Raw genomic sequence first — 22,944 nt, 5'->3', positions numbered from 1 at the left:
CAACTCTGCCTGTGTTGTGAGCTTGGACCTTGGTGGCCCCTCTTGGGCCTGTGTCCGAGACCAGCGTGTAAGCTTCGGATATCACACCCTCGCCTTCCGCGACTGCACTGGACTTTCATTGTTAGCTATTAATATTGTGCCGTGAGGTCCTGTTGTAACGTAACCGAATACGTTTAACTGTAAATAGCATTGGTCTGGTCTATTTGACTTGTGTCGGTCTTGTTTAAATGCAACGTTATTTTCTCTTGGCCTTAAGCCTTGCCCTGGTATGAGGTTGTTATATTTTTTTGGTGGGGCCCGTGGCTCGAGACAAAAGTAACAGAGACTTTGTATAACTTTCCCGTGGTTTATTAGAATTTGGACGATGAGAATTCACGAGTTGAGACTGAGAATATATTACCAGAAACACACAAAGCCGTGACTATAATCCGTCACCCCGTGTATTATGTGGCTGTTGAGTTTGTCTGGCCGTGTCTAAAAATGTCTAGGTGTGGCCACCATGAGGCGAGCGGCAACCACCGCTACAAACCACCAGGACTTTGTTAATCACTCATGGGGGTGCTGACACGCCAAAAGGGAGTATCCAAAACTGTCAATACCACCGGAGAACTTGCAAATTAAGCAATCTGTGACTTTCCTCCTTTATTGGTCCAAACTTCACTTCGTTATATCACTAGAGTTTATTTCCAAAGGTGAACAAATCCAACAGGTTTAACGCGTTTTTAGAGAGACCCAGGCATGATCAAATGAACCTCTTCTATCCCTTCGGATGTTTGACACACCTCGGTTCTTTAGAACTTCTTTAATATTCATATTCTTGGGTTTTTTCGGTAAAGTCACGTAGGTAAAAAATTTAAACTAAAATTAATAAAAGTAAAATAAAAATCACGACGTTTCGGAGGCAACACAAGCTTCCGTCTTCAGGTAGAATTTTTTTACCTACGTGACTTTACCGAAAAAACCCAAGAATATGAATCCTTGCAGTCACGAAAGCTTCAAATCTAGAATTCTTTAACATTGTTCAACATTGCGGCAGTAAACTTTAACATGCAGCAGTAATAACGGCAACGTTACGCATGGTATCGTCGTTTCACCGTCGATGAATACTGGGTTAAGTTTTCGCGGATTGTTCCGTGCAGCTCTCCCGAGGCGTCGTCGGGTTCTTACCTCGTGTGGTGTTTCGGCACGACGTCCCGAAATTTCGGTCCGCATTCTGGACCATCGTGCCCGCCAACACGCGGTTGCAAACGTCAAAACAGCTGCCGCTTCACGTTGAACGGGGGAGGGGGGGGGGGTGGCGACTACCGCTGTCTGCCGCAATTTATTTGCAATCACCATCTCCCAATTGTCCCAACGAAGATGTCTCGGCGTCATGACGAACCACTCGATCGTCCGCGCTAAATATGCTCACCACACACGGATCTCAAACGCTGGGCAGCGGATTGACGTTTGACCCTTGAGGGCCGTGGCACAGCAACCATGGGGGGGGGGTGGGGGGGGGGGTCGCACCTCTCAAGATGATTATGGGATACTCCTTAAATGGGGGTCAATCTCAAAACGGCAACGCAAAATGATATTCTGGGTCTTGAAACAAGTAGGCCATTGAGTGCCGGCGTTATTGTCCAAATTTGCCGAATGCGAATTACCCGCAAATTCGGATGACTCATTACTCAATTGAGAGGACAATCATTGGCCCCAAACTGGCTGTCAGTCAGGTGCTGAGCCACTTAATGCCACCAAGGAACAACTGCCAATGGCGGTGCCCTTCGTATGTTTGAGATGAGATGTGATGCAAGTCGCTTATCGCGTGCAGAGGCGCTCCGAGATGGCCCGGAAGACATTCCATCAAAAAAAAATCATAATTTTCTCAACCGAAACAATCAAAAGCGTCTTAGAAGAAGGCACCACCGCATTGCGGGATTATATTTGTGGAATCACAAGAAGGAGCAAGTGGTGAATACTGTGTAGGTCGTGGCGGAACAGACGCGTTTACAATGTCGCGAAAGACAAAGTCAAGACGCAGGGGCTTCCGGAAGACTAAACGGACGAGTGAGCCGAGTCTTAGACGAGGCGGCGTCGCTTCGATTGGTTGGTGGCTGCAGCGTTGGCAGAAGAGGGGGGCGGTGGTGTCTGCCCCGGTTGCTCGGCGCCGAGGGGAGACGCAAGCTGCAGCAGGGGGTCATCGGAGGCGCTGCCAAACAGCGAGAGCAGCAGCGCCACGCCGAATCCCGTGGCACGTTCGCCCTACAGGTGAGCGAGTGAGCCAGAGGGAGACGGGGGGGGGAGGAGGGGAATACACCGTTGAGGACAGAGGAGACGAGAGAAACACGAGGGGGTGGACAGGGGAGAAGCGATTAAGACACTCGGAAGGCTCGAAGGAGACGGGCGAGAGACACGATCCGACATATGGCCTGACAATTGAGTGACGAGGGCAAGGCGTGATGAGACAGTCCAAGACTTGGGCAGAGAGACAGGCAATGCACGAGTGGGGGGGGGGGTAGCCAAGACTCACCACATGCACGGGAGACGCGATGTCCACGTGCACCCACACGCCCGGCCAGTCGAAGCCGAGGTGCGCCGCGATGAACAGGCCAGCGCACGAGCTCTGGGCATTGCCCCGGTCCTGGCAGGCAGCAAGGAGGGGACAGCGTTACGGCGGTCAGCGGGATAATAACACATTCCTCTTGCGGAGGGAGCTGGTAGGAACGTTGGGTTGCTCGGTCAATGGCCAGGGTCAACGGCCAGGGCGTGGTGTATTCCGCAAATATGCCCAACTGTGAGGGCGGGCACAAGCCGGCGTGAGTAGGTTAAACGTTGAGTTTTACAAGGGCACCACGGGGTGTGGGTCTCTGCATATTTGATGTGAGTCTAATATAAGAGTGGATATGGGAGGTCAGATCTTGGAGGCTGCGTGTGCCCTGTTCATAAACTGCGGGGTCTGGCGGTGGCGGTAGAGAGCGTTGGTGGCAACAACAGCTTCGGCCGCGCACGATGACGTCTCCACCTCTATCTTGAAGCGTAAACAAAATCAGTCGGGGGAGCGACTTGTTTAACTGGCGTCGTACGACGAGCGTGTGATCGCAGATCGCCTGCCTGCCGGGGGAGCACGGGAGGGAGCAGAAGCGTAGGGGAGCAACCCAGGGCAGAGGTCGCAAACGGGTTTTGATTCCTTACCCGTACCCGGCCGCACCAGGGTCGCAAACGGCTACCCGTACCCGTACCCGGCCGGCTACCCGTACCCAGCCGGGTACGGGTAGCCGGGTATCGGGTAGGGTACGGGTATCGGGTACCCGGTTGCGACCTCTGACCCAGGGGAGCAAGGGGAGGCTCTCACCGCGACGGAGTTTTTCATGTCGGCGACGGAGGAGGAGAACTCGCTGAAGTGCAGCTCGGGGCAGTAGACGAGCGGGTGGGCCAGGTCCCCACTGCGCCGGCCCGCGACGCAGCACGCCAGCTCCCACTCAGCGCGGTTGGTGAGCACTGCCGCGTGGTGCTTCCCCGTGGCGATGCCCTACCCACGGGCGCACGCAAACAGATAACAAGAGGTGTCCCCCCCCCTCCTCCTCCCCACCGTGTAGCCCACACAGACCGTCGGGGCAAGTGCCGCTAGCGAGCACGTATGTGGAAGCCGGCACGGCACACGCAGAGGTGGGTGGCCAATCGCGCCCAGCCGCCTTTGTCTCACCAATGCTGATTCAACCTAACGGAGGCCAGGGACTAGTTCAGGTATTCGCCACTGGTGTTGGTCGTGAGTGGGAAATCGTACTCGTACCGCAGTGCACTAACCACTACACTACCGTTTCCCGCACTCATACGCTCTCTCACACACGTTCTCACAGACACACGTATACACACACACATAGCAGACACGTACACACACATAGCACACGTACACACACACACACATAGCACACATGTACACACAGATACAAATGTACACATACGGATTACACGACCTGGCACACACAACAAACAGCAAACACATGGCACACAGCACAACAGCTGCTATTTGTTATTAGGTGGCGGTGCCATAGCCACAGTGCTTGTGCCTGGCTAGGTCCACTTTGAGGTCATGTGAAGTGTCAAAGGTCTTGGAACAGATCCAGGTGTTATGGGTTAACTGGCTGAGATGACTGACAGATGCACCAACTGCTGCCCACAGTGCCAACTTGCAGCGTTTTAGCCACCCAGCGCTCCGCTTGTTATGAGTGCCGCTCCTCTGCCCTCCATTGCTGCTGGAGGGTGACTGCCTCCAACTAACCAGTAGTGTCCTTCACGAGCCTCCTCTACAGAGGCTTGAAACCAGTGATACCGGGCATCAGTAAGCCCACTCAGCTCCATATCCTCCTGTACCACGAGCCAACTTCTTTTATAGCCTGTGCTGCACCCGTTCTGCCCCATCTATCCAGTCAAACAGAAGCTGCTTGGACATGCAGCGGCTGGGAATGTGGGCTACATGACCCAACCAACGCAGCCTCGACTGCCAGAGGAGCTCAGCGATGGGACTGTGTCCAGGCCTTTCAAGGATCTGTGAGCTCCTCCCACAATCCAGATTGATGGATTGCAATCAGGGCCAGCCTGAATGTTTCAATCCAGTGTAGATGTTTTGAAACACACGTGTATGCACACACACACAGCATACACATGGCACACACAACATACAAATGAAAGCAACACACAAGTGTACACACACACACGTATGCACACACAACATACACATGGCACAAAAGACCATCCGCCCCGTGTGGCCTGTGCAGGTGTTCCGAGTGGTCGTCTCATCTCGTGACGCGACGCCAATCGCACGGAGGGGGAAAGGGGGGGTAGTTTGTTTTGTTGTTTAGACCGCGCGTATGTCAGCGGCACACGCTCACCAGAGGTCGCAACCGGGTACCCGATACCCGTACCCTACCCGATACCCGGCTACCCGTACCCGGCCGGGTACGGGTACCCGTTTGCGACCCTGGTGCGGCCGGGTATGGGTACGGGTAGACCGTGAGTCACTGGTGAGTCACCATTTGTCACTCATTTCCCAACGTCTTGTCTCTTCTCACAATTCAAGTTCCTAGAATCAACCCACCCGCGCCTGCAACATGGCTTCATCCCAGAGGTCGCAATCGGGTACCCGATACCCGTACCCTACCCGATACCCGGCCGGGTACGGGTAGGGTACGGGTACGGCCGGGTATGAGTATCCGTTTGCGACCCTGGTGCGGCTGGGTATGGGTACGGGTAAGAAATCAAAACCCGTTTGCGACCTCTGACGCTCACCTGCGCCCCGGTCAGTGTTGCCATGTCCAGGATGATGTCGGCCTCGAGGTCGCGTGAAGCAAACACCACGCCATCCGAGAGCACAAGGCGACCCTCCGCATCCGTGTTGTTAATCTCGACCGTCCTGCGGAAACCGAGATGGCAAAATCTTCATGATTAGTGTCATCATCACCGCAACAACTTCACCATCGTCGTCGTCCATGTCATTGTCAGCACAAGCAGCATCATTCCCATCAGCATCGTTATCATCCCTGTTGGCGATTCAAGTTGATTTTGTTTAATCAGTTGTGAGCTCCAGAGACCAGGATAGTCTCAGATGCGAAGCAGATGCGAAAGTAACCCCGGTGTATGAAGATGTCGATCATTAGGCCAACAGTCATGATGATGATGGGAGTTTGACGAGGTTGATGATGGTAGTAAGGACAATGGCAGTGATGTTGATGAGGTTTGTGGTGGTGGTGGCGGCGGCGATGATGTTGGCGTTCATGACGGTACCGATGAGGTTTATGACAGTAACGACGACGATGGCAGTGACATTTATGAAGTTCATGGTGGTAGTGGTGGCGATGATGATGATGGTGCACAGCAACGAGAATCTGTGCAGTGGCTCCACCCTCCCGTTCAGCGACGCCGCACTACCGCACGTCCCGTTGCGCCACGTGGGGGTGGCAGTCGGGCGGAAGGGTGGGACGACTCACTTTCCCGAGTAGAGGCGGTGGATGTCGTCTGGCCGAGTGGCGTTGGGCCCCACCGCGTTTTCCGCCAGGCAGAAGACGGCGTGCAGGTTCTCGCAGAAGCCCTGCGGCGACGACAAGAGGTGGGGTGGGGGGGTTGGTCGCGTGGACACGGAGGCACACGCGAGGTGGGCGACACTGATCACTCCCAGATTCCCCGCCGGCTGGGGTGAACCTCATTACAGCGGTCGTGTAACTCACAGTGGTTCAAGTCGGCTGTCTTGAAGTTCTTTCGCACAGTACGTAGCCAACCGTGTTAATCGGAGGTGCGGGGAGGCTTATACGTAGGCTTTCGTGACCAACCAATATTAGAATTTGTAGTTGGTTTCCTTTGGGTTAGATAATTGTGTAGGCGTATTGTCATTTTTTTTTACTATAAACCCTCCACCACCACCCACCAGAGGCAATCCAAACGTGTTGTCGCATGCACACATATGCCCCACCGATTTGGTTTTCAGCCAAACAGTAGAAGGAATGTTGAAAAGCCCAAAAAAATTTGGCAATGGGGGCGTCTCTCGGAGCGTTATACGAGCAACTTGTGTCACGTATCATCAGTGGCAGCACCAGTGACTCAGCAGCTAACCTGCGCAAGTGGGGGGCGGGTGGGGCGACAATTGCTGCAACGTTCGATCCCAATCGAGTAACAAACAAGTATAACCCGTAAAAACAAAGTTTTTCACTATAAATCCTTTATATGCGTGGCGGCTAGAGTCCTCTCGTCCTCTGGCTTGAGATGGCTGCCACCTATGGGTCAGATGATTGCATTGCACCATTATGCAATTGGTAATGAAATATAATATTTTTGTCCTAAAAAGTGTTACATTTTGGAAATTTTTCACAAACATTAATTGTCACCCACAACGAGTCTGTGTGCAAAATGTCAGCTCGATTGGATCACGGGAAGTGGGTTAAAAAACGACCGAAAGATTTGCACGGTCGTAAGCAAGCAAGCGAACTTAATATAAAGGATTTAAAAACGTCGGCATCGTTGCATTTAAGGTGACATGAAGACACGTAATGAGGTGGGCCGCGAGAAGCCGACTGTCGTCTTGCCGTGCCAGCGTCACCATCAACCGCAGCCGAACGGTGACCAGCTTGGTGTGGACGTCTCCTCCACGAATGGAACATTAAACTCGAGCCACCGGTGCAAACCCACATTTACGCAGCGAACAGGAAACCGCCATAGTCTGTGCTCCTTCAACGGAGGAAACGCAATAGCAAAACTATGCGAATTCTTTTTGGCGTCATCTGGTCGAACACCATATGAGACTAGGCTCTAAAGAAAGCTGTCTCTGGTGTGGACCAATCAGTTTCAAAGACAATGCATAAATTATCAGAGTATTGTTTTTTGTTTGCATTTGACTGCAAGTATTGTGGTTAATGTAAGCATGATTCCTTGCAAAAGGTGTCAGTTTTGTTGCCAGAAAAAAGGGGAAAAACCCTATTAGTATGCGAATTCTCTACACTGAAGCCCTCCTTTGGCCAGCAGACCTCGACATTGGCATTTAACTCCATCGTAAGCAAGAAGAAAACTATTCGGTAATTTGCAGTAAAATGTGGCATTTTGGCTAATTGAACCATGACACCGACACTCACTTCAAATGTCTACTGGGGGGATTTCTAACGTTTACCGAGTGAAGGAGACGGCGCCTAGTACGTTACAGTTAATACACACCGCATTATTATCTGGCGTGGCTGATCGGATTCCAACCACAAGCCTCTGTAATGGGCGCTGTGGTGATGAGATGGTAACTCCCTCGCCTGGTACGCAGGAGGTCGTGGGTCCGATCCCAACCCTGACGCCTGCTGTATATTTGGAGTTTGCATGTCTCTCTTCCCATGGTCACGTGGATTTTTCTCCGGGTCCTCCGTTTTTTACCCTCCACATTTAGAATCAACGTCATGCATTTATAGAGTATTTGGCTGTTATAAATGTCCACGTGATAAGCCACTTCGTTGAGCTGTCAATGGTGGCCAGGTCGCTTCTGAAAAAGATCTTCATAGCTCAGTGGGGCCTTACCTGGTAAATAAAAAAAGAGTTGACTTCGAAGCGGCAAATGCGCCACCGCTGGGCCGTGTGGCGGCACACGTGAGAGAGAGTGGCCGCGTTTCCATTTAGCATCCGCCTGTACCTGCTTGACGGCCGCTCTGAATGCGCCCAGCACCGCGGCTGCCCCACCGCAGTCCCGCTTCATGCCGGGCATGGCAGTCTGCACACGCGCACAAAAGACAAAGATCCCCGGTTTAGCCTGAACCAGAGGTCGCAACCGGGTACCCGATACCCGTACCCTACCCGATACCCGGCTACCCGTACCCAGCCGGGTACGGGTACGGGTACCCGTTTGTGACCCTGGTGCGGCCGGGTACGGGTAGGCCGTGAGTCACTGGTGAGTAACTGTTTGTCACTCATTTCCCAACGTCTTGTCTCTTCTCACAATTCAAGTTCCTAGAATCAACCCACCCGCGCCTGCAACATGGCTTCATCTCAGAGGTCGCAATCAGGTACCCGATACCCGTACCCTACCCGTACCCGGCCGGGTACGGGTAGGGTACGGGTACCCGTTTGCAACCCTGGTGCGGCCGGGTACGGGTACGGGATCAAAACCCATTTGCGACCTCTGGCCTGAACAGACCGCTTGTACAAGTGCTGTTAGCGAGCACCTATTAAGGTCGGCGCGGCACGCGAGGGGGTGGGTGGCCAACACCACGCCCAGCCGCCTTTGTCTCCCCAGTGGCGATGTTTACACACCACACCAGGTACTCATTCAAAGCCGAGTCGATCTAGGAGAGGCCTAGGACTGGTGATTGTGAGAGAGCGAGTGAGAGCGAGTGAGAGCGAGTGATTGTGAGCGAGGCCCCACCTTGCCCTTCATGCTGAGCCCGCCCGTGTCGTACACAATGCCCTTGCCCACCCAGGCGATCGTCTGCGTCGCCCCCTCGGGCTTGTGGCTCAGCACGGCCAGCGCCGGTGGGTTGCATGCCGCCTTGCCCACGCCGTAGATGCCTACACAGGCACACAGGTTGCCGTACCAAGCTGGGTGCATGCACGGGGAGGGGAGCAGCACCTTGCGCGGGTGCCGCCGCATCTCCCCCTCACCTTGGTCAGTCGACCCCCAAAGCACCTGGGTCTGACTCGTGGACAAAGTGCACCTAGTCTGGCCAAGCGCGGGCCAGCACAAAACACAACTATTAAAGTTGTTCTAGATTTGAAGCTTTCGCTACTGCAAGGATTCATGCCCTTAGGTTTTTTCGGTAAAGTCACGCAGGTAAAAATAAGTAATAAAAATAATAGAAATAATAATAGAAATAAAATAATTAAATTTAGCTACATTTAAATTTAGCTGTGACGGTCCCACCTGATGACGAAGACTTGTGTTGCCTCTGAAACGTCGTGATTTATTATTTAATTTCTATTATTATTTCTATTATTTTAATTTTTACCTACGTGACTTTACCGAAAAAACCTAAGAGTATTAAAGTTGTATCGGATGATAAAAGTTTAGGCGTTTCTTGATTTGCACAAGGCTATCGGTGTAAAGAGAGACTATGGGAGCAGTGTGAGGGCAGAAGCAGAAAGCAAACTGTTGTGGCCTGCGGTGTGGTGAGTGAGCTGGTGATTGAGTTTGTTGTTATGACGAGTGGGTTAGTTATCGAGTAGGTGAGTGAGCGAGCGAGTGAGCGGGTCGGCGAATGAGCATGTTGTGAATTGCAGTGGGGTGGTTGAACTCCGTGTGATGGATGAGACGACACAGTCAAGTGTCTGGTAGATTGAGTCCTCTGCAAGGCTGGAGGAATTAACGAGTGACATTCACGAGAATGGAAACCATGGTGGTCGTAGTAGCGACGGAAGGGTGACGAGGAGGTGACTGACTGCCAGTGAGCGAGCGAAGCGGAGTGGATTGACGAGCGAGTGGAAGGGCGAGGCCGTGGATGGGAGCGGTGCGGTGCGCGCGCCGTCAATCACCTCCGAACCCGCGCTCCTTGAGTTCTTCTCCGCGGATCACAGTCGGTGTCAATCCCAGCTCCTTGCCAACCACCGCGATTTCCTGCACCGAGGGCCGGAGGCAGAGGGCGTAGGGGACGTAACCACGTGACTTGGGTCGTTAACCTTTAAACCGGTAACCAGATACAGAATCGGTTACCGGTTCCGAAAGAGTCGGTAAACCAATTCCAGTAGAATGTCAGAAAAGATTCTAGCTCCTCAGAAGTCCAGAGGACAGAGTTCCCTCCCCCCCCCACAGTTTGTCTATCACAGTGCTACTACTGCTGCTGTAAATCGGTGGTCACATTTTGCCGAAACTTAATTTGCTTTTGGCTTAAGACAAGAGGGAGCACAATGCAGTTCTTCGTGAAATGCTGATGGACATATTTTTGTGTCCACCGTGGGCAGTGTCCACCATTGGCAGTGTCCACCACATGTAATGTCCACCACGGGTAATGTCCACCACGGGCATGAGTAGTGTTTACCATGGGCAGGAAGCTTAGTGTACATACTGTTGTATCGACGCATGTATTTTCATATTCCATATGTTTCATATCAAACGAGTTTTTATTTTCCAAATCGATATTCAGACATACTCCGGTACCCTCTGTTAACAACATTTTTCTCTATGAGACCTCCTTTACCAGTGGCAAAATATAGTAGTAGGTTTTTACCCTTTAAACTGGTACAAAACTCACACCTTTATACAAGGCATCATGTTTGCAATAATCACAACACAAGCAGTCAAAATGCAAACAAAAAGAAACAACTCTGATGATGGTAAGGACAGTGCATATCATTACCATCATCAGAGTTGTTTCTTTTTGTTTGCATTTTGACTGCTTGTGTTGTGGTTACTGCAAACATGATGCCTTGTATAAAGGTGTCAGTTTTGTACCAGTTTAAAGGGTAAAAACCTACTACAACATTTTTCTCATGAAGCCTACCATAGCGACCCTGCTATCATACTCGGCTTGCAATCCAACCGAGAGACACTTCAAGAAAATCCTTGATAGCGTTTGCCACCCTCGCATGGTACCGACGAGATATTTTTTTGTATAAATGCCAATGGGTAGAAGAAGGGGGGAAAACCTCCAGGAAGTGGTCGGTGTTCATCTCGCTGCAGGGCATGTCGACGATCCGCGCGGCGAGACGCACTCCCTCTGCCAGGCTTGTCAGGCACTGCGCACGCACACACACACACACACGCACGCACGCACGCACACACACACACACAAGCCGCGTGGGATACTACTCATTTGGGGTGCCACGATGGCGAGATGTTAAAATACCTCACCTGGTATACAGGAGGTCATGGGTTCGATCCCGACCCTGATGCCTGCTGTGATCGCGTGGATTTTTCTCCGGATCCTCCGGTTTTTCCCTCCATGCATTTAGACTATTTGGCGGCAATACATTTCCACATGATAAGCCACTTCGTTGAGTTGTCATTTATGGTCACTTCTGAAAAAGAACTATGGAGCTCAGCGGGCCTTACCTGGTAATATAACAATAGTTTAGTTTATATGTATGTTGAACTTCTTTCGCACTGTACGTAGCCAACCGTGCTAATCGGAGGTACGGGGGAAGCACTACAAACTAAACACAATAAGCAGTTCTAAACAAATAAGTTTTAAATCTAGATGATGTAAAATGCATCGCTCCAGTGGCTTCCTAACATCGGAAGAGCGTTCCAGATGGCCGCAGGCACACGTCTGAAAGTGCACGATGCGTTGACCGTCTTCGTTCGATGGCTAGCCTAAGTCGACCTTGGGGAGGCCCGGGAAAAATTCTGATAACGATTGCCACTGATGTTAGTCTGGCACAGCGCACGAGGCTGGTCGGTCTCGCCAGGGGATCCTGAACGTCCACTTCGCAGTAGACAGCGCGTAGCATTTCACGGTTCGCGTGAAACGTAAGTAAAACAATCAGAGCGTCCTGGTGGAATCGAATCGCGAACGTCTGCACCAAGCAGTGAACGCAACGCCACCCCTGGGCCGCGGTGCCGCCCTTCGTATCAACTGACGTGCAATTCCTACCACAGGAGAAATCGTATTCGGCGCACGGCTAGGAAAACACCGTAGAAGCAATGCAGCTTCCGTTACGGCCCACTCGCCCACCACTCTCTCTGTGTCGGCACACGGACTTCTCCCACAGCCCTCGCATGATAATACATCTGTTTATTTTTCGATTTAAAGCTTTCGCGACTGCAGGGATTCATCTTCTTGGTTCTTTCGGTAGAGTCACGTAGAATGGAAATAATAAAATAATAAAAATAAAACATAATAAAATAATTCTCACGACGTTTCGGCCACAACGCAAGCAGCCGTCCTCAGGTGGAGAACAGGTCTGTCGAGGAGACAGAGTCTGAATGACACACCCCAGGCCTGGAGCGTATATTTAAGCTGGGTTGGAGGGGGAAGAGACTGTCTTCTCGACAGACCTGTTCTCCACCTGAGGACGGCTGCTTGCGTTGTGGCCGAAACGTCGTGAGAATTAGTTTACAATGTTTAATTTAATAGTGGCAAAATCTCATAGTGTAAATGTTTAATTTGTATTATTTTATTATTTCCATTCTACGTGACTTTACCGAAAGAACCAAGAAGAAGAAGATCACTGTTTATGCTGACGTCCCCAGGCTGCACAAACTGTGCGAGTCCCTAAGCCCCCCAAAGCTCCGCTACCTCCGTGACCTCACCTGCAGGGCACCCGTGTTAAGGGGACCGTTGTTGAGTCCGACGAGGATGAACTCGACGGAGACAGAGCGCTTTTCTGCACGTCGAGTCACTACTGAGCGGCGCGAGAAGAGAGGGAACGTACGGGAGACGGCGCCACAGCAGGCCAGCACATCGGCACGCTCGCACACCACCTGCACGCCCACCACCACGTCCACAAACATCACCACTACGATGACAACCATCACCATGACCACAATCATCATCTTCTTGGTTCTTTCGGTAAAGACAGCTGTCTCCTCGACAGACCTGTTCTTCACCTGAGGACGGCTGCTTGCGTTGTGGCCGAAACGTCGTGAGAATTATTTTATTACGTTTTATTTTTATTATTTTATTATTTTCATTCTACGTGACTTTACCGAAAGAACCAAGAAGATTCACCGCACTGGTTCGGTGGCGGGTCCGCAAAGGCAGAGAAGCTCAGATGTGGGAGTCCAACCGCAACAACGGGCGGCACTTACCACAACGGGGCAGCACTTACCACGATGCACTGCGAGACCCCCCCGGGGAGCCCCGAGCGGAGCAGGCGAGGGATGAAGGTGGCGGCGGACGGGGAGTTGTGCCGGCTGACGCGCGACGGCAGGGCCGCCACGGTCGCGTTGTTGAGCCACAGTGAGCACGAGTCGCTGGGATTCGGGTTCAGGGAGCCCAGCGCCGCCTGCCACGTCTAGGAGAGGAGAGGTCAAAGACGTCGTTGCAGCCAAAGCCAATGACGCCACCACCGTGCCTCGTCGCCACAGTCGCAGGACAAATAAGAGTCTTCAACAGCAGCAGCCAGGTGTCTCCTTCTCATCTATGTAATGGCGCTCTTCCCCAGAACATTTAGGTACTCTCAGTTGGTTGCGTCTTGAAATATATCCGTTTTCACTTGCGTACGCATCTGTGTAGGTTATGTGCCTTTTACATCGTCAGGGGTGGCCTGCCCCGGTAGTTACGTTTTCTTAATAAAACCCTGATATTTTTACGTGACTTTAAAAATATAATTCAATTGGTATTTGTACCATTATTATCGCGCAAGGCTATTACGAAGGTGCTATGTTTCACAGATGGGTGTAGTCTTCGCAAGTTTCACAGTAAGGGGCGACGTTGCTATTTGATTTCATCCAAGTAATTTTCTGGTGAATTTTACAAATTTGGATCATGATGACGGCCCACAATGTCCTACCCGATTCGAATAGCACGGTTGGCTACGTACGGTGTGAAAGAAGTGCAACATACATATGGAGGGGATCTTTAACGGCTACTGTGAACTAGACGGCGTGTATTTTATGGTTCGTACTCCGGCAGTATGAACCACCAGGGCAGCTACTGGGCTTGAACTACGAACCTCTGTAACAAGCGGCACTTACAAGAAGAACAAAACCTGCCAAGCCAGTCCATTAATGAAGCCTCAAGGCAATGATACACGAGGTGGCCAGGTGACTCAAAAAGGTCAAAGCGCATTACTAGCACCGCTGAGATCCTGGCTTGAAATCCAGATTTCAGCCACCTGCGATTAAACCGGGATCTCTCGTGTGGCAAGTGGGTGGTCTCGAATAAGTACCTTCACAACAACAGTAGCTAAGAAACGTGGGTTTTGCTGCAAATCGCCCAAGTCACATCAGACCATGTTTACAATTCCCACCACTCGGTGTAAATTGCACAGGCTTAAGACAACCAAAATTAAAGACAATGGTTGAAGAATGTAAGAATTGCAGGATAACTATCCCAAGTCAGGCCCATTAGGCTGCCTTCTTTGAAACTTGTTCACTCACAAAATATGTATTTTCTTCTCCTGTACAGGGTTGGATATTGTAGCGTAGAGAGTTGAACATTGTAACTGTGCAGGCTTGGGGTTTAGGGGATAAACTGCAGCGTGAATGAAAAAGAGTCCAGCTCAGAAGTCCAGAGGACAGAGTTCCCCCACTCATAAAGAGAGTCGATGATCAGAGTCTGAGAATTCTTCTCGTCAGTGATGATTAACAAATACAGGGGTCGGAACGCCGAGGCGGCGCTGCTGAGCACCTGGGTTCGAATCCAGCACTGTCATTAAACCAGCCGGGTTCTCAAGTGCAGCGATTTGCTGGTTTCAGCCAGGTTGCCAATGACTGTCAACAACAACAAAAATAAAACTATCACATTGAATTTGGTTCTGCACCGAATTGAACTGAATTCCAGCTCTGAGAATTAAAAATGTCAAATTCTTAGGTTTTTTCGGTAAAGTCACGTAGGTAAAAAATTAATAAAAGTAAAATAAAAATAAAATAAAAATCACGACGTTTCGGAGGCAACACAAGCTTCCGTCTACAGGTGGAACAGTCACAGCACGATAGCTGTATCAAGTGAGAGAAATTCCAAGAAACCCGTATCTTTATATATACTGGTTGAGGGTGGGAGGAGCCAAGGTAGGCCCTGAATATTTATTTTTATTTTACTTTCATTAATTTAAAATTTTTACCTACGTGACTTTACCGAAAAAACCTAAGAATATGAATCCTTGCAGTCACGAAAGCTTCAAATCTAGAAGGAATAAAAATGTCAACTTAACGGCCACATGACAAAACAGAACATTACTCCGACAGGGCAGGTGGGAAGGTGTCTGCTCCCTACTGTGTAAGAGATAACTTATTTATAAGTTAACTATTTGAGGGTAGCTGTGATATCCACTTTTATGAGCCATACTTTAACACGGGGGGATACACCGCTCTGCGAGAGTTTCAAATGGGATTTTTCATCTCAGGAGGTGACACTGATAACACAATTGAGATAAAATTGGGGGAAAAGACGACAACCTTCTAAGTTAATAGGTGTCAATGACAAGGAGAGACGCGGTTAAATAAAAATACGGTCTTTGATATATTTAAATAATTGTGGTTTTACATTGGAAAATCAATGCAACCTATTTTAACGAGAAACTGCGAGCCGCTAATATCAATTGGCAATGACCATTCCACATTCCTACGACGGGGGCGAGTCCATTCAATCGCTTATTAGAACAGTACTAACTTCCAACAAAAGGGTACTGTTGTTTTTCAACCTTAATAGGCTGGGTCCAAACTTAATTTGGAGCTTTCGTGACTGCAGGAATTACTCTTTGGTTCTTTTGGTAAAGTCACGTAGAAAGAAAATAAATTAAATAATAGCATGCGACGTTTAGATTGCAACACAAGCAATCATCATCAGGTACAAATGAAAGAGAAAACAAACCTAGTAAACTTAGGGTGTTGACTGTTGTGTTAGCCGACTCTTTGTGTTGTATTGCATTATATTTCTAGGCTGGGTCCACTCTAGCAATACATGTCAGAGCCACTGAGCCAGTGGTGGCAACTCCACATTCCTATGGCGGGATACATTGCCACTGGAATGTCTGTACGCACGAATTGCCACGCGGCCCGAGTCACCGCGTGGTGCATTTCCCAATCGTTGTTCAGCTACCAGGTAAAGTCGCAGCCCTGAAACTACTCGCTAACGCCACTGCTGGCAGAAGAGCCCTCTAACGAGCGTGAGTTATTGCATGGTTACGAGTCGTTAGACTACTTGCCACACTGAGCAGAGACTTCTTGAAAGTAGATTGGATGTCATATTCTTAGGTTTTTTCGGTAAAGTCACTTAGGTAAAAATTTAAAATTAATAAAAGTAAAATAAAATAAAAATTCACGTTTCGGAGGCAACACAAGCTTCCGTCTTCAGGTATCACGTGATACAGCTGTCGTGGCTGTGACGGTTCCACCTGAAGACGGAAGCTTGTGTTGCCTCCGAAACGTCGTGAATTTTTATTTTATTTTACTTTTATTAATTTTAATTTTTTTACCTACGTGACTTTACCGAAAAAACCTAAGAATATGAATCCTTGCAGTCACGAAAGCTTCAAATCTAGAATTAGATTGGATGTACCCACACTTTGCTCCGCACCACACGCCATCTGACGATCGACAGAGGCGGGGAAGATTTAAGAAGCGTGCCCATTGTCTTACCTGCCGCGCCGGGCGATTGAATTGAACCAGCGACATCTGGATTGCAAGTCCATTGCACTAACCATCAAAACCACCGTGACAACGCTTCATTTCTCGGTTTAAAAAAAAAGTATATTAATTGCTAAATATTTGCAGATAAGCGGGAAAAAAAAACCTGTAACTGTTTTCACCATTTTTACCCCCATGCGGTTACCGGTTTTTAACGCAAGCAACTGGTTTAACAAACCCGAGTTCACTGCGGCACCACTCCTCCTCCCAACGCTGCAGTGACATTAAATCAAAGCGTCTCCCCGCGTCAGTGTCCTCAGCTGACATAGAGCCCACACTTCGGGCGCCGCCAACTCCCCGTTACCATGACGGTCCAGTACATCCCAGGACAATTATGTAACCGTCAGCTGCTGGCTGACGGCTATCCGCAAGCGCGTCACCACATCTGCCGACAGCGATCACCAACAATCCTGCACGCCGAGAATGACCCCAATCGCTCCATCTCCCGCGACAAACGTCGCCTTTTATACAATTCACCGCAGCCCGTATAGCGAACTCTACGCGCGCACACACACACACAATGTGCACGGGCCGTACCTCCTCCGGAACGCGAGGCTCGAGCTTGCCACGTATCTGAGCCCACGCCAGCTTCTGCAGGTTCTGAAGTTGCCCCAGGAAGACCACGGGCCGCTCTTGGGGGTCGCTGGCACCGGCCGAGGCCACGAACTCCAAACTCACGCCCGCCATTGCCTCAACCTCCTTCTCCACCCCCCCCCCTCCGCTGCTGCTGTTGCTCCTCCTCCCTCCTCGACTACTTCCGGCGCCGTGTGACGCAACTTCCGATGCCACGCCCCTCCCCCCCGGTTGCTATCTTTGTAGGGGAAAACGCTGTGGGGAAATTGAGTTCATCTTCTTGGTTCTTTCGGTAAAGTCACGTAGAAGGGACGTAATAAAATAATAAAAATGAAACATAATAAAATAATAAAAATAAAACATAATAAAAATAAAACATTATAAAATAATTCTCACGACGTTTCGGCCACAACGCAAGCAGCCGTCCTCAGGTGAAAACCAGGTCTGTCGAGGCGACAGCTGCTTGCGTTGTGGCCGCAACGTCGTGAGAATTGTATTTTATTATGTTTTATTTTTTTATTATTTTATTACTTCCCTTCTACGTGACTTTACCGAAAAAACCAAGAAGATGAATCCCTGCAGTCACGAAAGCTTTAAATCGAAAAATGGAGTTCACTTCGAATCTTTAGAGTGGAAGAGAAATCCGATGAGATGTTAAGCTCTTTTTCCATACCTGTCAACTCATACGGTTTACCCCTATTTTTGTACAGGGAATTTGAGTGTTTCAGGTCCATACCGTTTTAATATGGGCATCATAAATGTGTTGTGTCTATTTGTTTGTTTCTCCCTTGTGATGGGACTTTGTATGATGAACGTTGAGATTTATAAGGGCACGGGTTCCAGACCATTTCAGAGATGGGTTTGACAGGTATGTTTTTCTCAAATATTCAGTCAGGTTGGGTTGGAGATTTGCAACAGCAAACAATACAACAGCAACAAGCGATAGGTATTGTAAAGTATAGGAAGGGTAGGAAAATCACTATAAATAAAATAAAACGTAACTATTTTTTTCATATTCTTAGGTTTTTTCGGTAAAGTCACGTAGGTAAAAAATTTAAAATTTTCATTTCAGAATCAGAATATTTATTTATACTGGAGATTTTACCAGTTGAAGCCCATTGGTTATTTTTCAGAAGCGACTTGCCCATAAATGATAGCACAATGAAGTGGCTTATGATGTGAAAATGTATAAAAGCCAAATACTCTAAACGCACGTTTCTAAATGTTGAGGGAAAAGGGGTCGTCCATAAATGACGTCACGCGATTTTGGACGATTTTTGACACCCCCCCTCCTCGTCACACGGCGTCACAAAAAGTCAGACCCCCCCCCCCCCCTCAAATATGACGCCACAAAGCTCTGCCCCCCCCCCCCCAAATAAAACATGCTTCAAATCGCTTTAAACTATTGTCATTGTCGTGCGTATTTAATGTGGTGCTGCACTCTGATGTTGTAGGATGAAACATGTATTAAAAAGTCTATTTAATTAAGTAGTGTTGTCTATATTTATTTAAAGTTGCGCATTTTGATGTGACGTCACATTTTTCAACCCTCCTTCCTCCCTCCCTTGCATAAATAAAATTAAACATATGGAAAGGAAACTACCTACTTTTATTCAGCACATCAAATGTTATTAATTCTGGGGTCAAAATAATTTATTTTTTACTTTTTGAGTACAAATAAAACGTGTGTGCATTAAAAAACGTGTTTGTTACCTCATTTATTTTAATGTTTTGTATATGTTTGTATATGTACATATTCATTCTAATATATCAATCCATACAATAACACCGATCCATTATTGTCTGGATAATTGTATATATTTGAAATAGTGCAATAAAAAAATAGATTAAAAAAACACGAAGAGGCCAAGGATCGGTGGACCTGGACGGTTTTTTAAATTAAATCTTGAATTTTCACGCTCGTTAGACATCGGAGATCCGAAGATATTAAGCGTCAAAGATTTGAAAATATGTAAACAGACAACAGGGCAATTTTAATAAAAGTGTGTCATAAACGTGTGCAATAAAAATTAACCCGTAAAAACAAAGTTTTTCACTATAAATCCTTTATATGCGTGGCATCGGTTTTATTTCATTATTCATTTCTGGTTTTCTTGAGTAAGAGTTTCATTTTTATCACATTGGTATTTTAAATTAAATATGAAAAAAAAATTCCCTAAAAAGTGGAAAATTTTGGGAAAATTTTTTTCACGAACATTAATTGTCACGCACAACGAGTCTGTGTGCAAAATGTCAGCTCGATTGGATCACGGGAAGTGAGTTAAAAAACGACCGAAAGATTTGCACGGTCGTAAGCGCGCAAGCAAGTGAACTTAATATAAAGGATTTTAAAAAAAGAACGACAGTGGTGTTACTTGACAGTTTAGGGAAAGGTAATTGGGATTACAGCCCTCATCTTTAACGTAAACAGTTGGGAACAGGGAGGTCAAGAGTTCACACACCCGTGCTGGGATATAAAATTTATATATTATTTTCTTGGTTCTTTCGATAAAGTCACGTAGAAGGGAAATAATACAATAATAAAAATAAAACATAATAAAATACAATTCTCATGACGTTTCGGCCACAACGCAAGCAGCCGTCCTCAGGTGAAGAACAGGTCTGTCGGAAAGACAGCGTCTGAATGAACACCACCAGGCTTGGCAGCGTATATTTAAGCTGGTTTGGAGGGGGAAGGGCGCCTTGACAAAGGGATTTGCATATCAAGAGGAATTTAGAATATTTATGGAAAATGCAGATATGGGATTAGTCACTACTACACAAATAGTCACTACTACACAAACGTTGTGAGAATTGTATTTTATTATGTTTTATTTTATTTATTTTATTATTTTCCTTCTACGTCACTTTACCGAAAGAACCAAGAAGATGAATCCCTGCAGTCACGAAAGCTTTAAATCGAAATATATCATTTCTATGAAAATTCAGTCTGACCATGTTATCTGAGTGCATGTCAGGCTCGTCTTCATTCTTAGCCACGCGGGGTGACACGAGTCGCGCAGCCTATCCCAGATTACCGCGAGCGGCGATGTAAATTGAATAATTAGAATTTAATTTGTCTCCGTGCAATATATTCAACTCCTCACTCGACCCAGGGCACGCGTCATCACAATGAGGTGGGGGGGGGAAATCGCGTAGCACGCGTCTCCCAGTTAATCGCGTTTTGTTCCTGTTGCTGCTCTGCTCACGCACCAAAGATATTGTTTGGAAAATATCCAGGAAATTGGCTAAACGGGACCAAATCGAATGAACTCATCACGCGTTCGCGCAATGAGAGCGAGCAGGTGTGAGTGGTGACGTCACTGGCAGAGCTTCATAAAAGCCGCGACGGGGGGGGGGGGGGGGCGTGCAGCAGTCGTTGCTGAAGTTGCAGACGTCGCTTTCAGGTCTCTGTGCCGCAACGGTATTTTCCTTCGCGACGGTGATTTTTTTTTGCCTTTTGCTTTAAAGGGTGTGTAGGATGGGAAGCTCTATCGCGTCGTACTCTGTGCATCTGCTGTAAGGGCACTGGTTGTTACAAGAGGATCCTCTGTTCGGGTTCTGGACATGTGTTCTCCTTTGTTTTCCTGTTCTCTTTGGCTGTTCAAGGCAGAGGCTTGCTCGTGATTGAAATTAAATAAACTTTAAATAGCTCTGTGCCGCAACGCTGGGTTTTTGCCTGGGATCGTTGAGAGCAGTACGCAAGTCTAGCGGAGGATAAGGCCAGGCATGACTCGTTGGCTCTGGAGCAAAAAATGGCACAACGTGTTGTCCATCGCATTGTGATGCGTACAATGAGGTGCCGCGTGTATTATCTTCCTGGGACTGAGGTTTGTCTCGCTCTCTGTCGTGTCCTCTGCTCTGCAGATTCCTCTTGTGTACCGACTCGACCGTGCATCTCCTCCGCCAAGATGAGCGACCTCCATGCAGCCACGCTGAAGCTCCTGTCCATCTTCCATGAGCTCGCCTGCGACAACGCCGTCAAAGATTGTCTGAAGAAGGAAAAGTTCAGGAGCTTCCTCAAGGGGGATAAGGGCAAGAGTCTGATCCAGGTGAGACGTGGATTTTGATATTCGTCTGGACTAGTCCCGCCCGTTAATAATCCCATTTTGGAGTCTCCGGTTTCATCATTGAGCTTGTAGCCTCTAACATCCGTTTCTGCGTAAATGTTATTTTGGGTTGGATCATGAAAATATACATGCATCGTTAAACCTGACCGCCAAATTGTTAAGGTTTGTCGCGTAAACAAACCGTGCCAATTGGTTACTCCAGCACACCAATGTGGAGCGCAAACCCACCTTTACAATTTCGGTGATGTTTTGTTGGTAGTTACAATCGGCTGCAGGCGACAGCCAGAATTGTGAAGAAAGCTCTGTTAACGTCTTAAGAGGGGATACAGGTGACGTCATCGCTCTGTGCTTATCGGATGCGAAGACCAGAGGTGAGTTAATGTAGTCTTGCAAGTTACAATGGGTCGTGTTAATCTGAGAATGCAGTACCTAATGTATAATGCATGTCCATTATGTTACCTGGGAATATGCTGTAAACATTGACTGCTCACTTTTTTATTAACTCTAAGTGAAATCGCCTGCATTAGAATGCAATTAAACCGCGTATCACTTGATTGCTGTAGGTTTTACTTGTGTCCGCAGTTTTAGCAGTCTGTCTAGTTCCAGTCTTGTCTAACGCGTGCTGTATTGTGGCTGGCTTGTTCGGTTAATCAACGTGGTGGAATGACCTGCATTGTCACGCAATTTTATAGCGGACTAGCATAAGTACCTGGCGTTGCCCGGGTGAAAAATATATTTTTTTAATAACCTTGCATATATACACAGATGGGCTGCTGCCCCCTCCCCCCCCCCCAGCCACGATCTCCTGGGCTGCTGTGCAGTAATATGTACGGCCTATAGTAGTGTGGTGGGATGTCGAGGCCTAGTACCGTGCAGAGCCTCCGGCCTCGCCTAAATTGCCCACCTGGCTGAGGCTGGGTACAGGGGCCGTTACCCCCCCCCCCCCGCGCTACAATAATACTGTCTAAACGCTATAATTTTATTATCTACCGACCCTGTAATAGTAATTGCACACATTGTGGTTGGGGGGGGGGGGAGTGAAGAGGACGTGAAACTTCGATGAATTTACCTCAGAGTCGCGTGTTAATGCGTGCGCATATTTGTAACGGGAATTAAAAATAGCGTCCACCCCGCAGCGAATGCGTCGCTACCCGTTGCCAGGGGCAACCGCCGTCCAATGAAACTGTATGGTCCGGCAACACAGACAAACAGACAGACACACACGGACGGACAGACAGACAGATTTGCGATTTTATTTTATAGAGGATATCGCTTGCTGTAGATTTTGCCAGTGTTTTTATGGTCGATCACGAGATCCAGTCTTTTCTAACTCCTTGCTGTTGTGCTTCCATTCAGAATCCCGTGGATGGGTTCGTGGTGAGCCGCATCCTGAGGGACCTTGGCGATGACCAAGATGGGCACGTCGACTTCCTCGAGTTCGTGATCACCATCGCGGCCTTGAAATTCTGCTGCCACCCCAACTTCCGAGCGCACCACGAGCGGCATGGCAGGACCCACGCGCTGACCGCATTCAAAGAGTAACGCGGCTGTTTGAATGATACGGATACTATGCAATAAACA

The 22,944-nt window shown here is 48.6% G+C and overlaps 2 protein-coding genes across 4 annotated transcripts; one reads left to right on the top strand and one right to left on the bottom strand.

The window, feature by feature from the left end:
• Window positions 1-334: 334 nt before the first annotated feature.
• On the bottom strand, window positions 335-17,456 carry NPEPL1 (aminopeptidase like 1). Of its 2 annotated transcripts, XM_078881981.1 has the most exons (12): window positions 17,258-17,456; window positions 13,201-13,386; window positions 12,683-12,853; window positions 11,077-11,166; window positions 9,967-10,048; window positions 8,864-9,006; window positions 8,135-8,212; window positions 5,967-6,067; window positions 5,269-5,392; window positions 3,335-3,511; window positions 2,513-2,623; window positions 335-2,244 (listed from the first exon to the last, which is right to left on the bottom strand). In XM_078881981.1, the coding sequence occupies exons 1-12, from the start codon at window positions 17,405-17,407 to the stop codon at window positions 2,062-2,064; spliced, it is 1,596 nt and encodes a 531-aa protein (XP_078738107.1). In that variant the 5' UTR covers window positions 17,408-17,456; the 3' UTR covers window positions 335-2,061. The 2 variants fall into 2 exon arrangements, with proteins under 2 accessions (XP_078738107.1, XP_078738108.1); XM_078881982.1 differs by lacking the exon at window positions 12,683-12,853.
• Window positions 17,457-20,656: 3,200 nt separating this feature from the next.
• On the top strand, window positions 20,657-22,944 carry LOC144951602 (protein S100-A1-like). Of its 2 annotated transcripts, none has more exons than XM_078881884.1 (3): window positions 20,657-20,700; window positions 21,161-21,345; window positions 22,720-22,944. In XM_078881884.1, the coding sequence occupies exons 2-3, from the start codon at window positions 21,205-21,207 to the stop codon at window positions 22,903-22,905; spliced, it is 327 nt and encodes a 108-aa protein (XP_078738010.1). In that variant the 5' UTR covers window positions 20,657-20,700; window positions 21,161-21,204; the 3' UTR covers window positions 22,906-22,944. The 2 variants fall into 2 exon arrangements, with proteins under 2 accessions (XP_078738010.1, XP_078738011.1); XM_078881885.1 differs by having other exon boundaries at window positions 20,681-20,717.

This window comes from Lampetra fluviatilis, chromosome 63 (assembly GCF_964198595.1).
Source record: "Lampetra fluviatilis chromosome 63, kcLamFluv1.1, whole genome shotgun sequence".
NCBI classification, from domain to species: domain Eukaryota; kingdom Metazoa; phylum Chordata; class Hyperoartia; order Petromyzontiformes; family Petromyzontidae; genus Lampetra; species Lampetra fluviatilis.
This window is presented reverse-complemented; position numbering and strand designations above follow the sequence as displayed.

What these genes read in the sequence shown, in the direction of transcription:
- NPEPL1 (XM_078881981.1), bottom strand. Translation starts at nt 17,407, where the DNA reads ATGGCGGGCGTGAGTTTGGAGTTCGTGGCCTCGGCCGGTGCCAGCGAC. An exon ending in GGGTCTCGCAGTGCATCGTG is followed by an intron (nt 12,854 to 13,200) that starts GTAAGTGCTGCC and finishes GTGGGCGTGCAG; the next exon opens with GTGGTGTGCGAGCGTGCCGA. An exon ending in ACATGAAAAACTCCGTCGCG is followed by an intron (nt 2,624 to 3,334) that starts GTGAGAGCCTCC and finishes GCTGCCTGCCAG; the next exon opens with GACCGGGGCAATGCCCAGAG.
- LOC144951602 (XM_078881884.1), top strand. Translation starts at nt 21,205, where the DNA reads ATGAGCGACCTCCATGCAGCCACGCTGAAGCTCCTGTCCATCTTCCAT. An exon ending in AGGGCAAGAGTCTGATCCAG is followed by an intron (nt 21,346 to 22,719) that starts GTGAGACGTGGA and finishes GCTTCCATTCAG; the next exon opens with AATCCCGTGGATGGGTTCGT.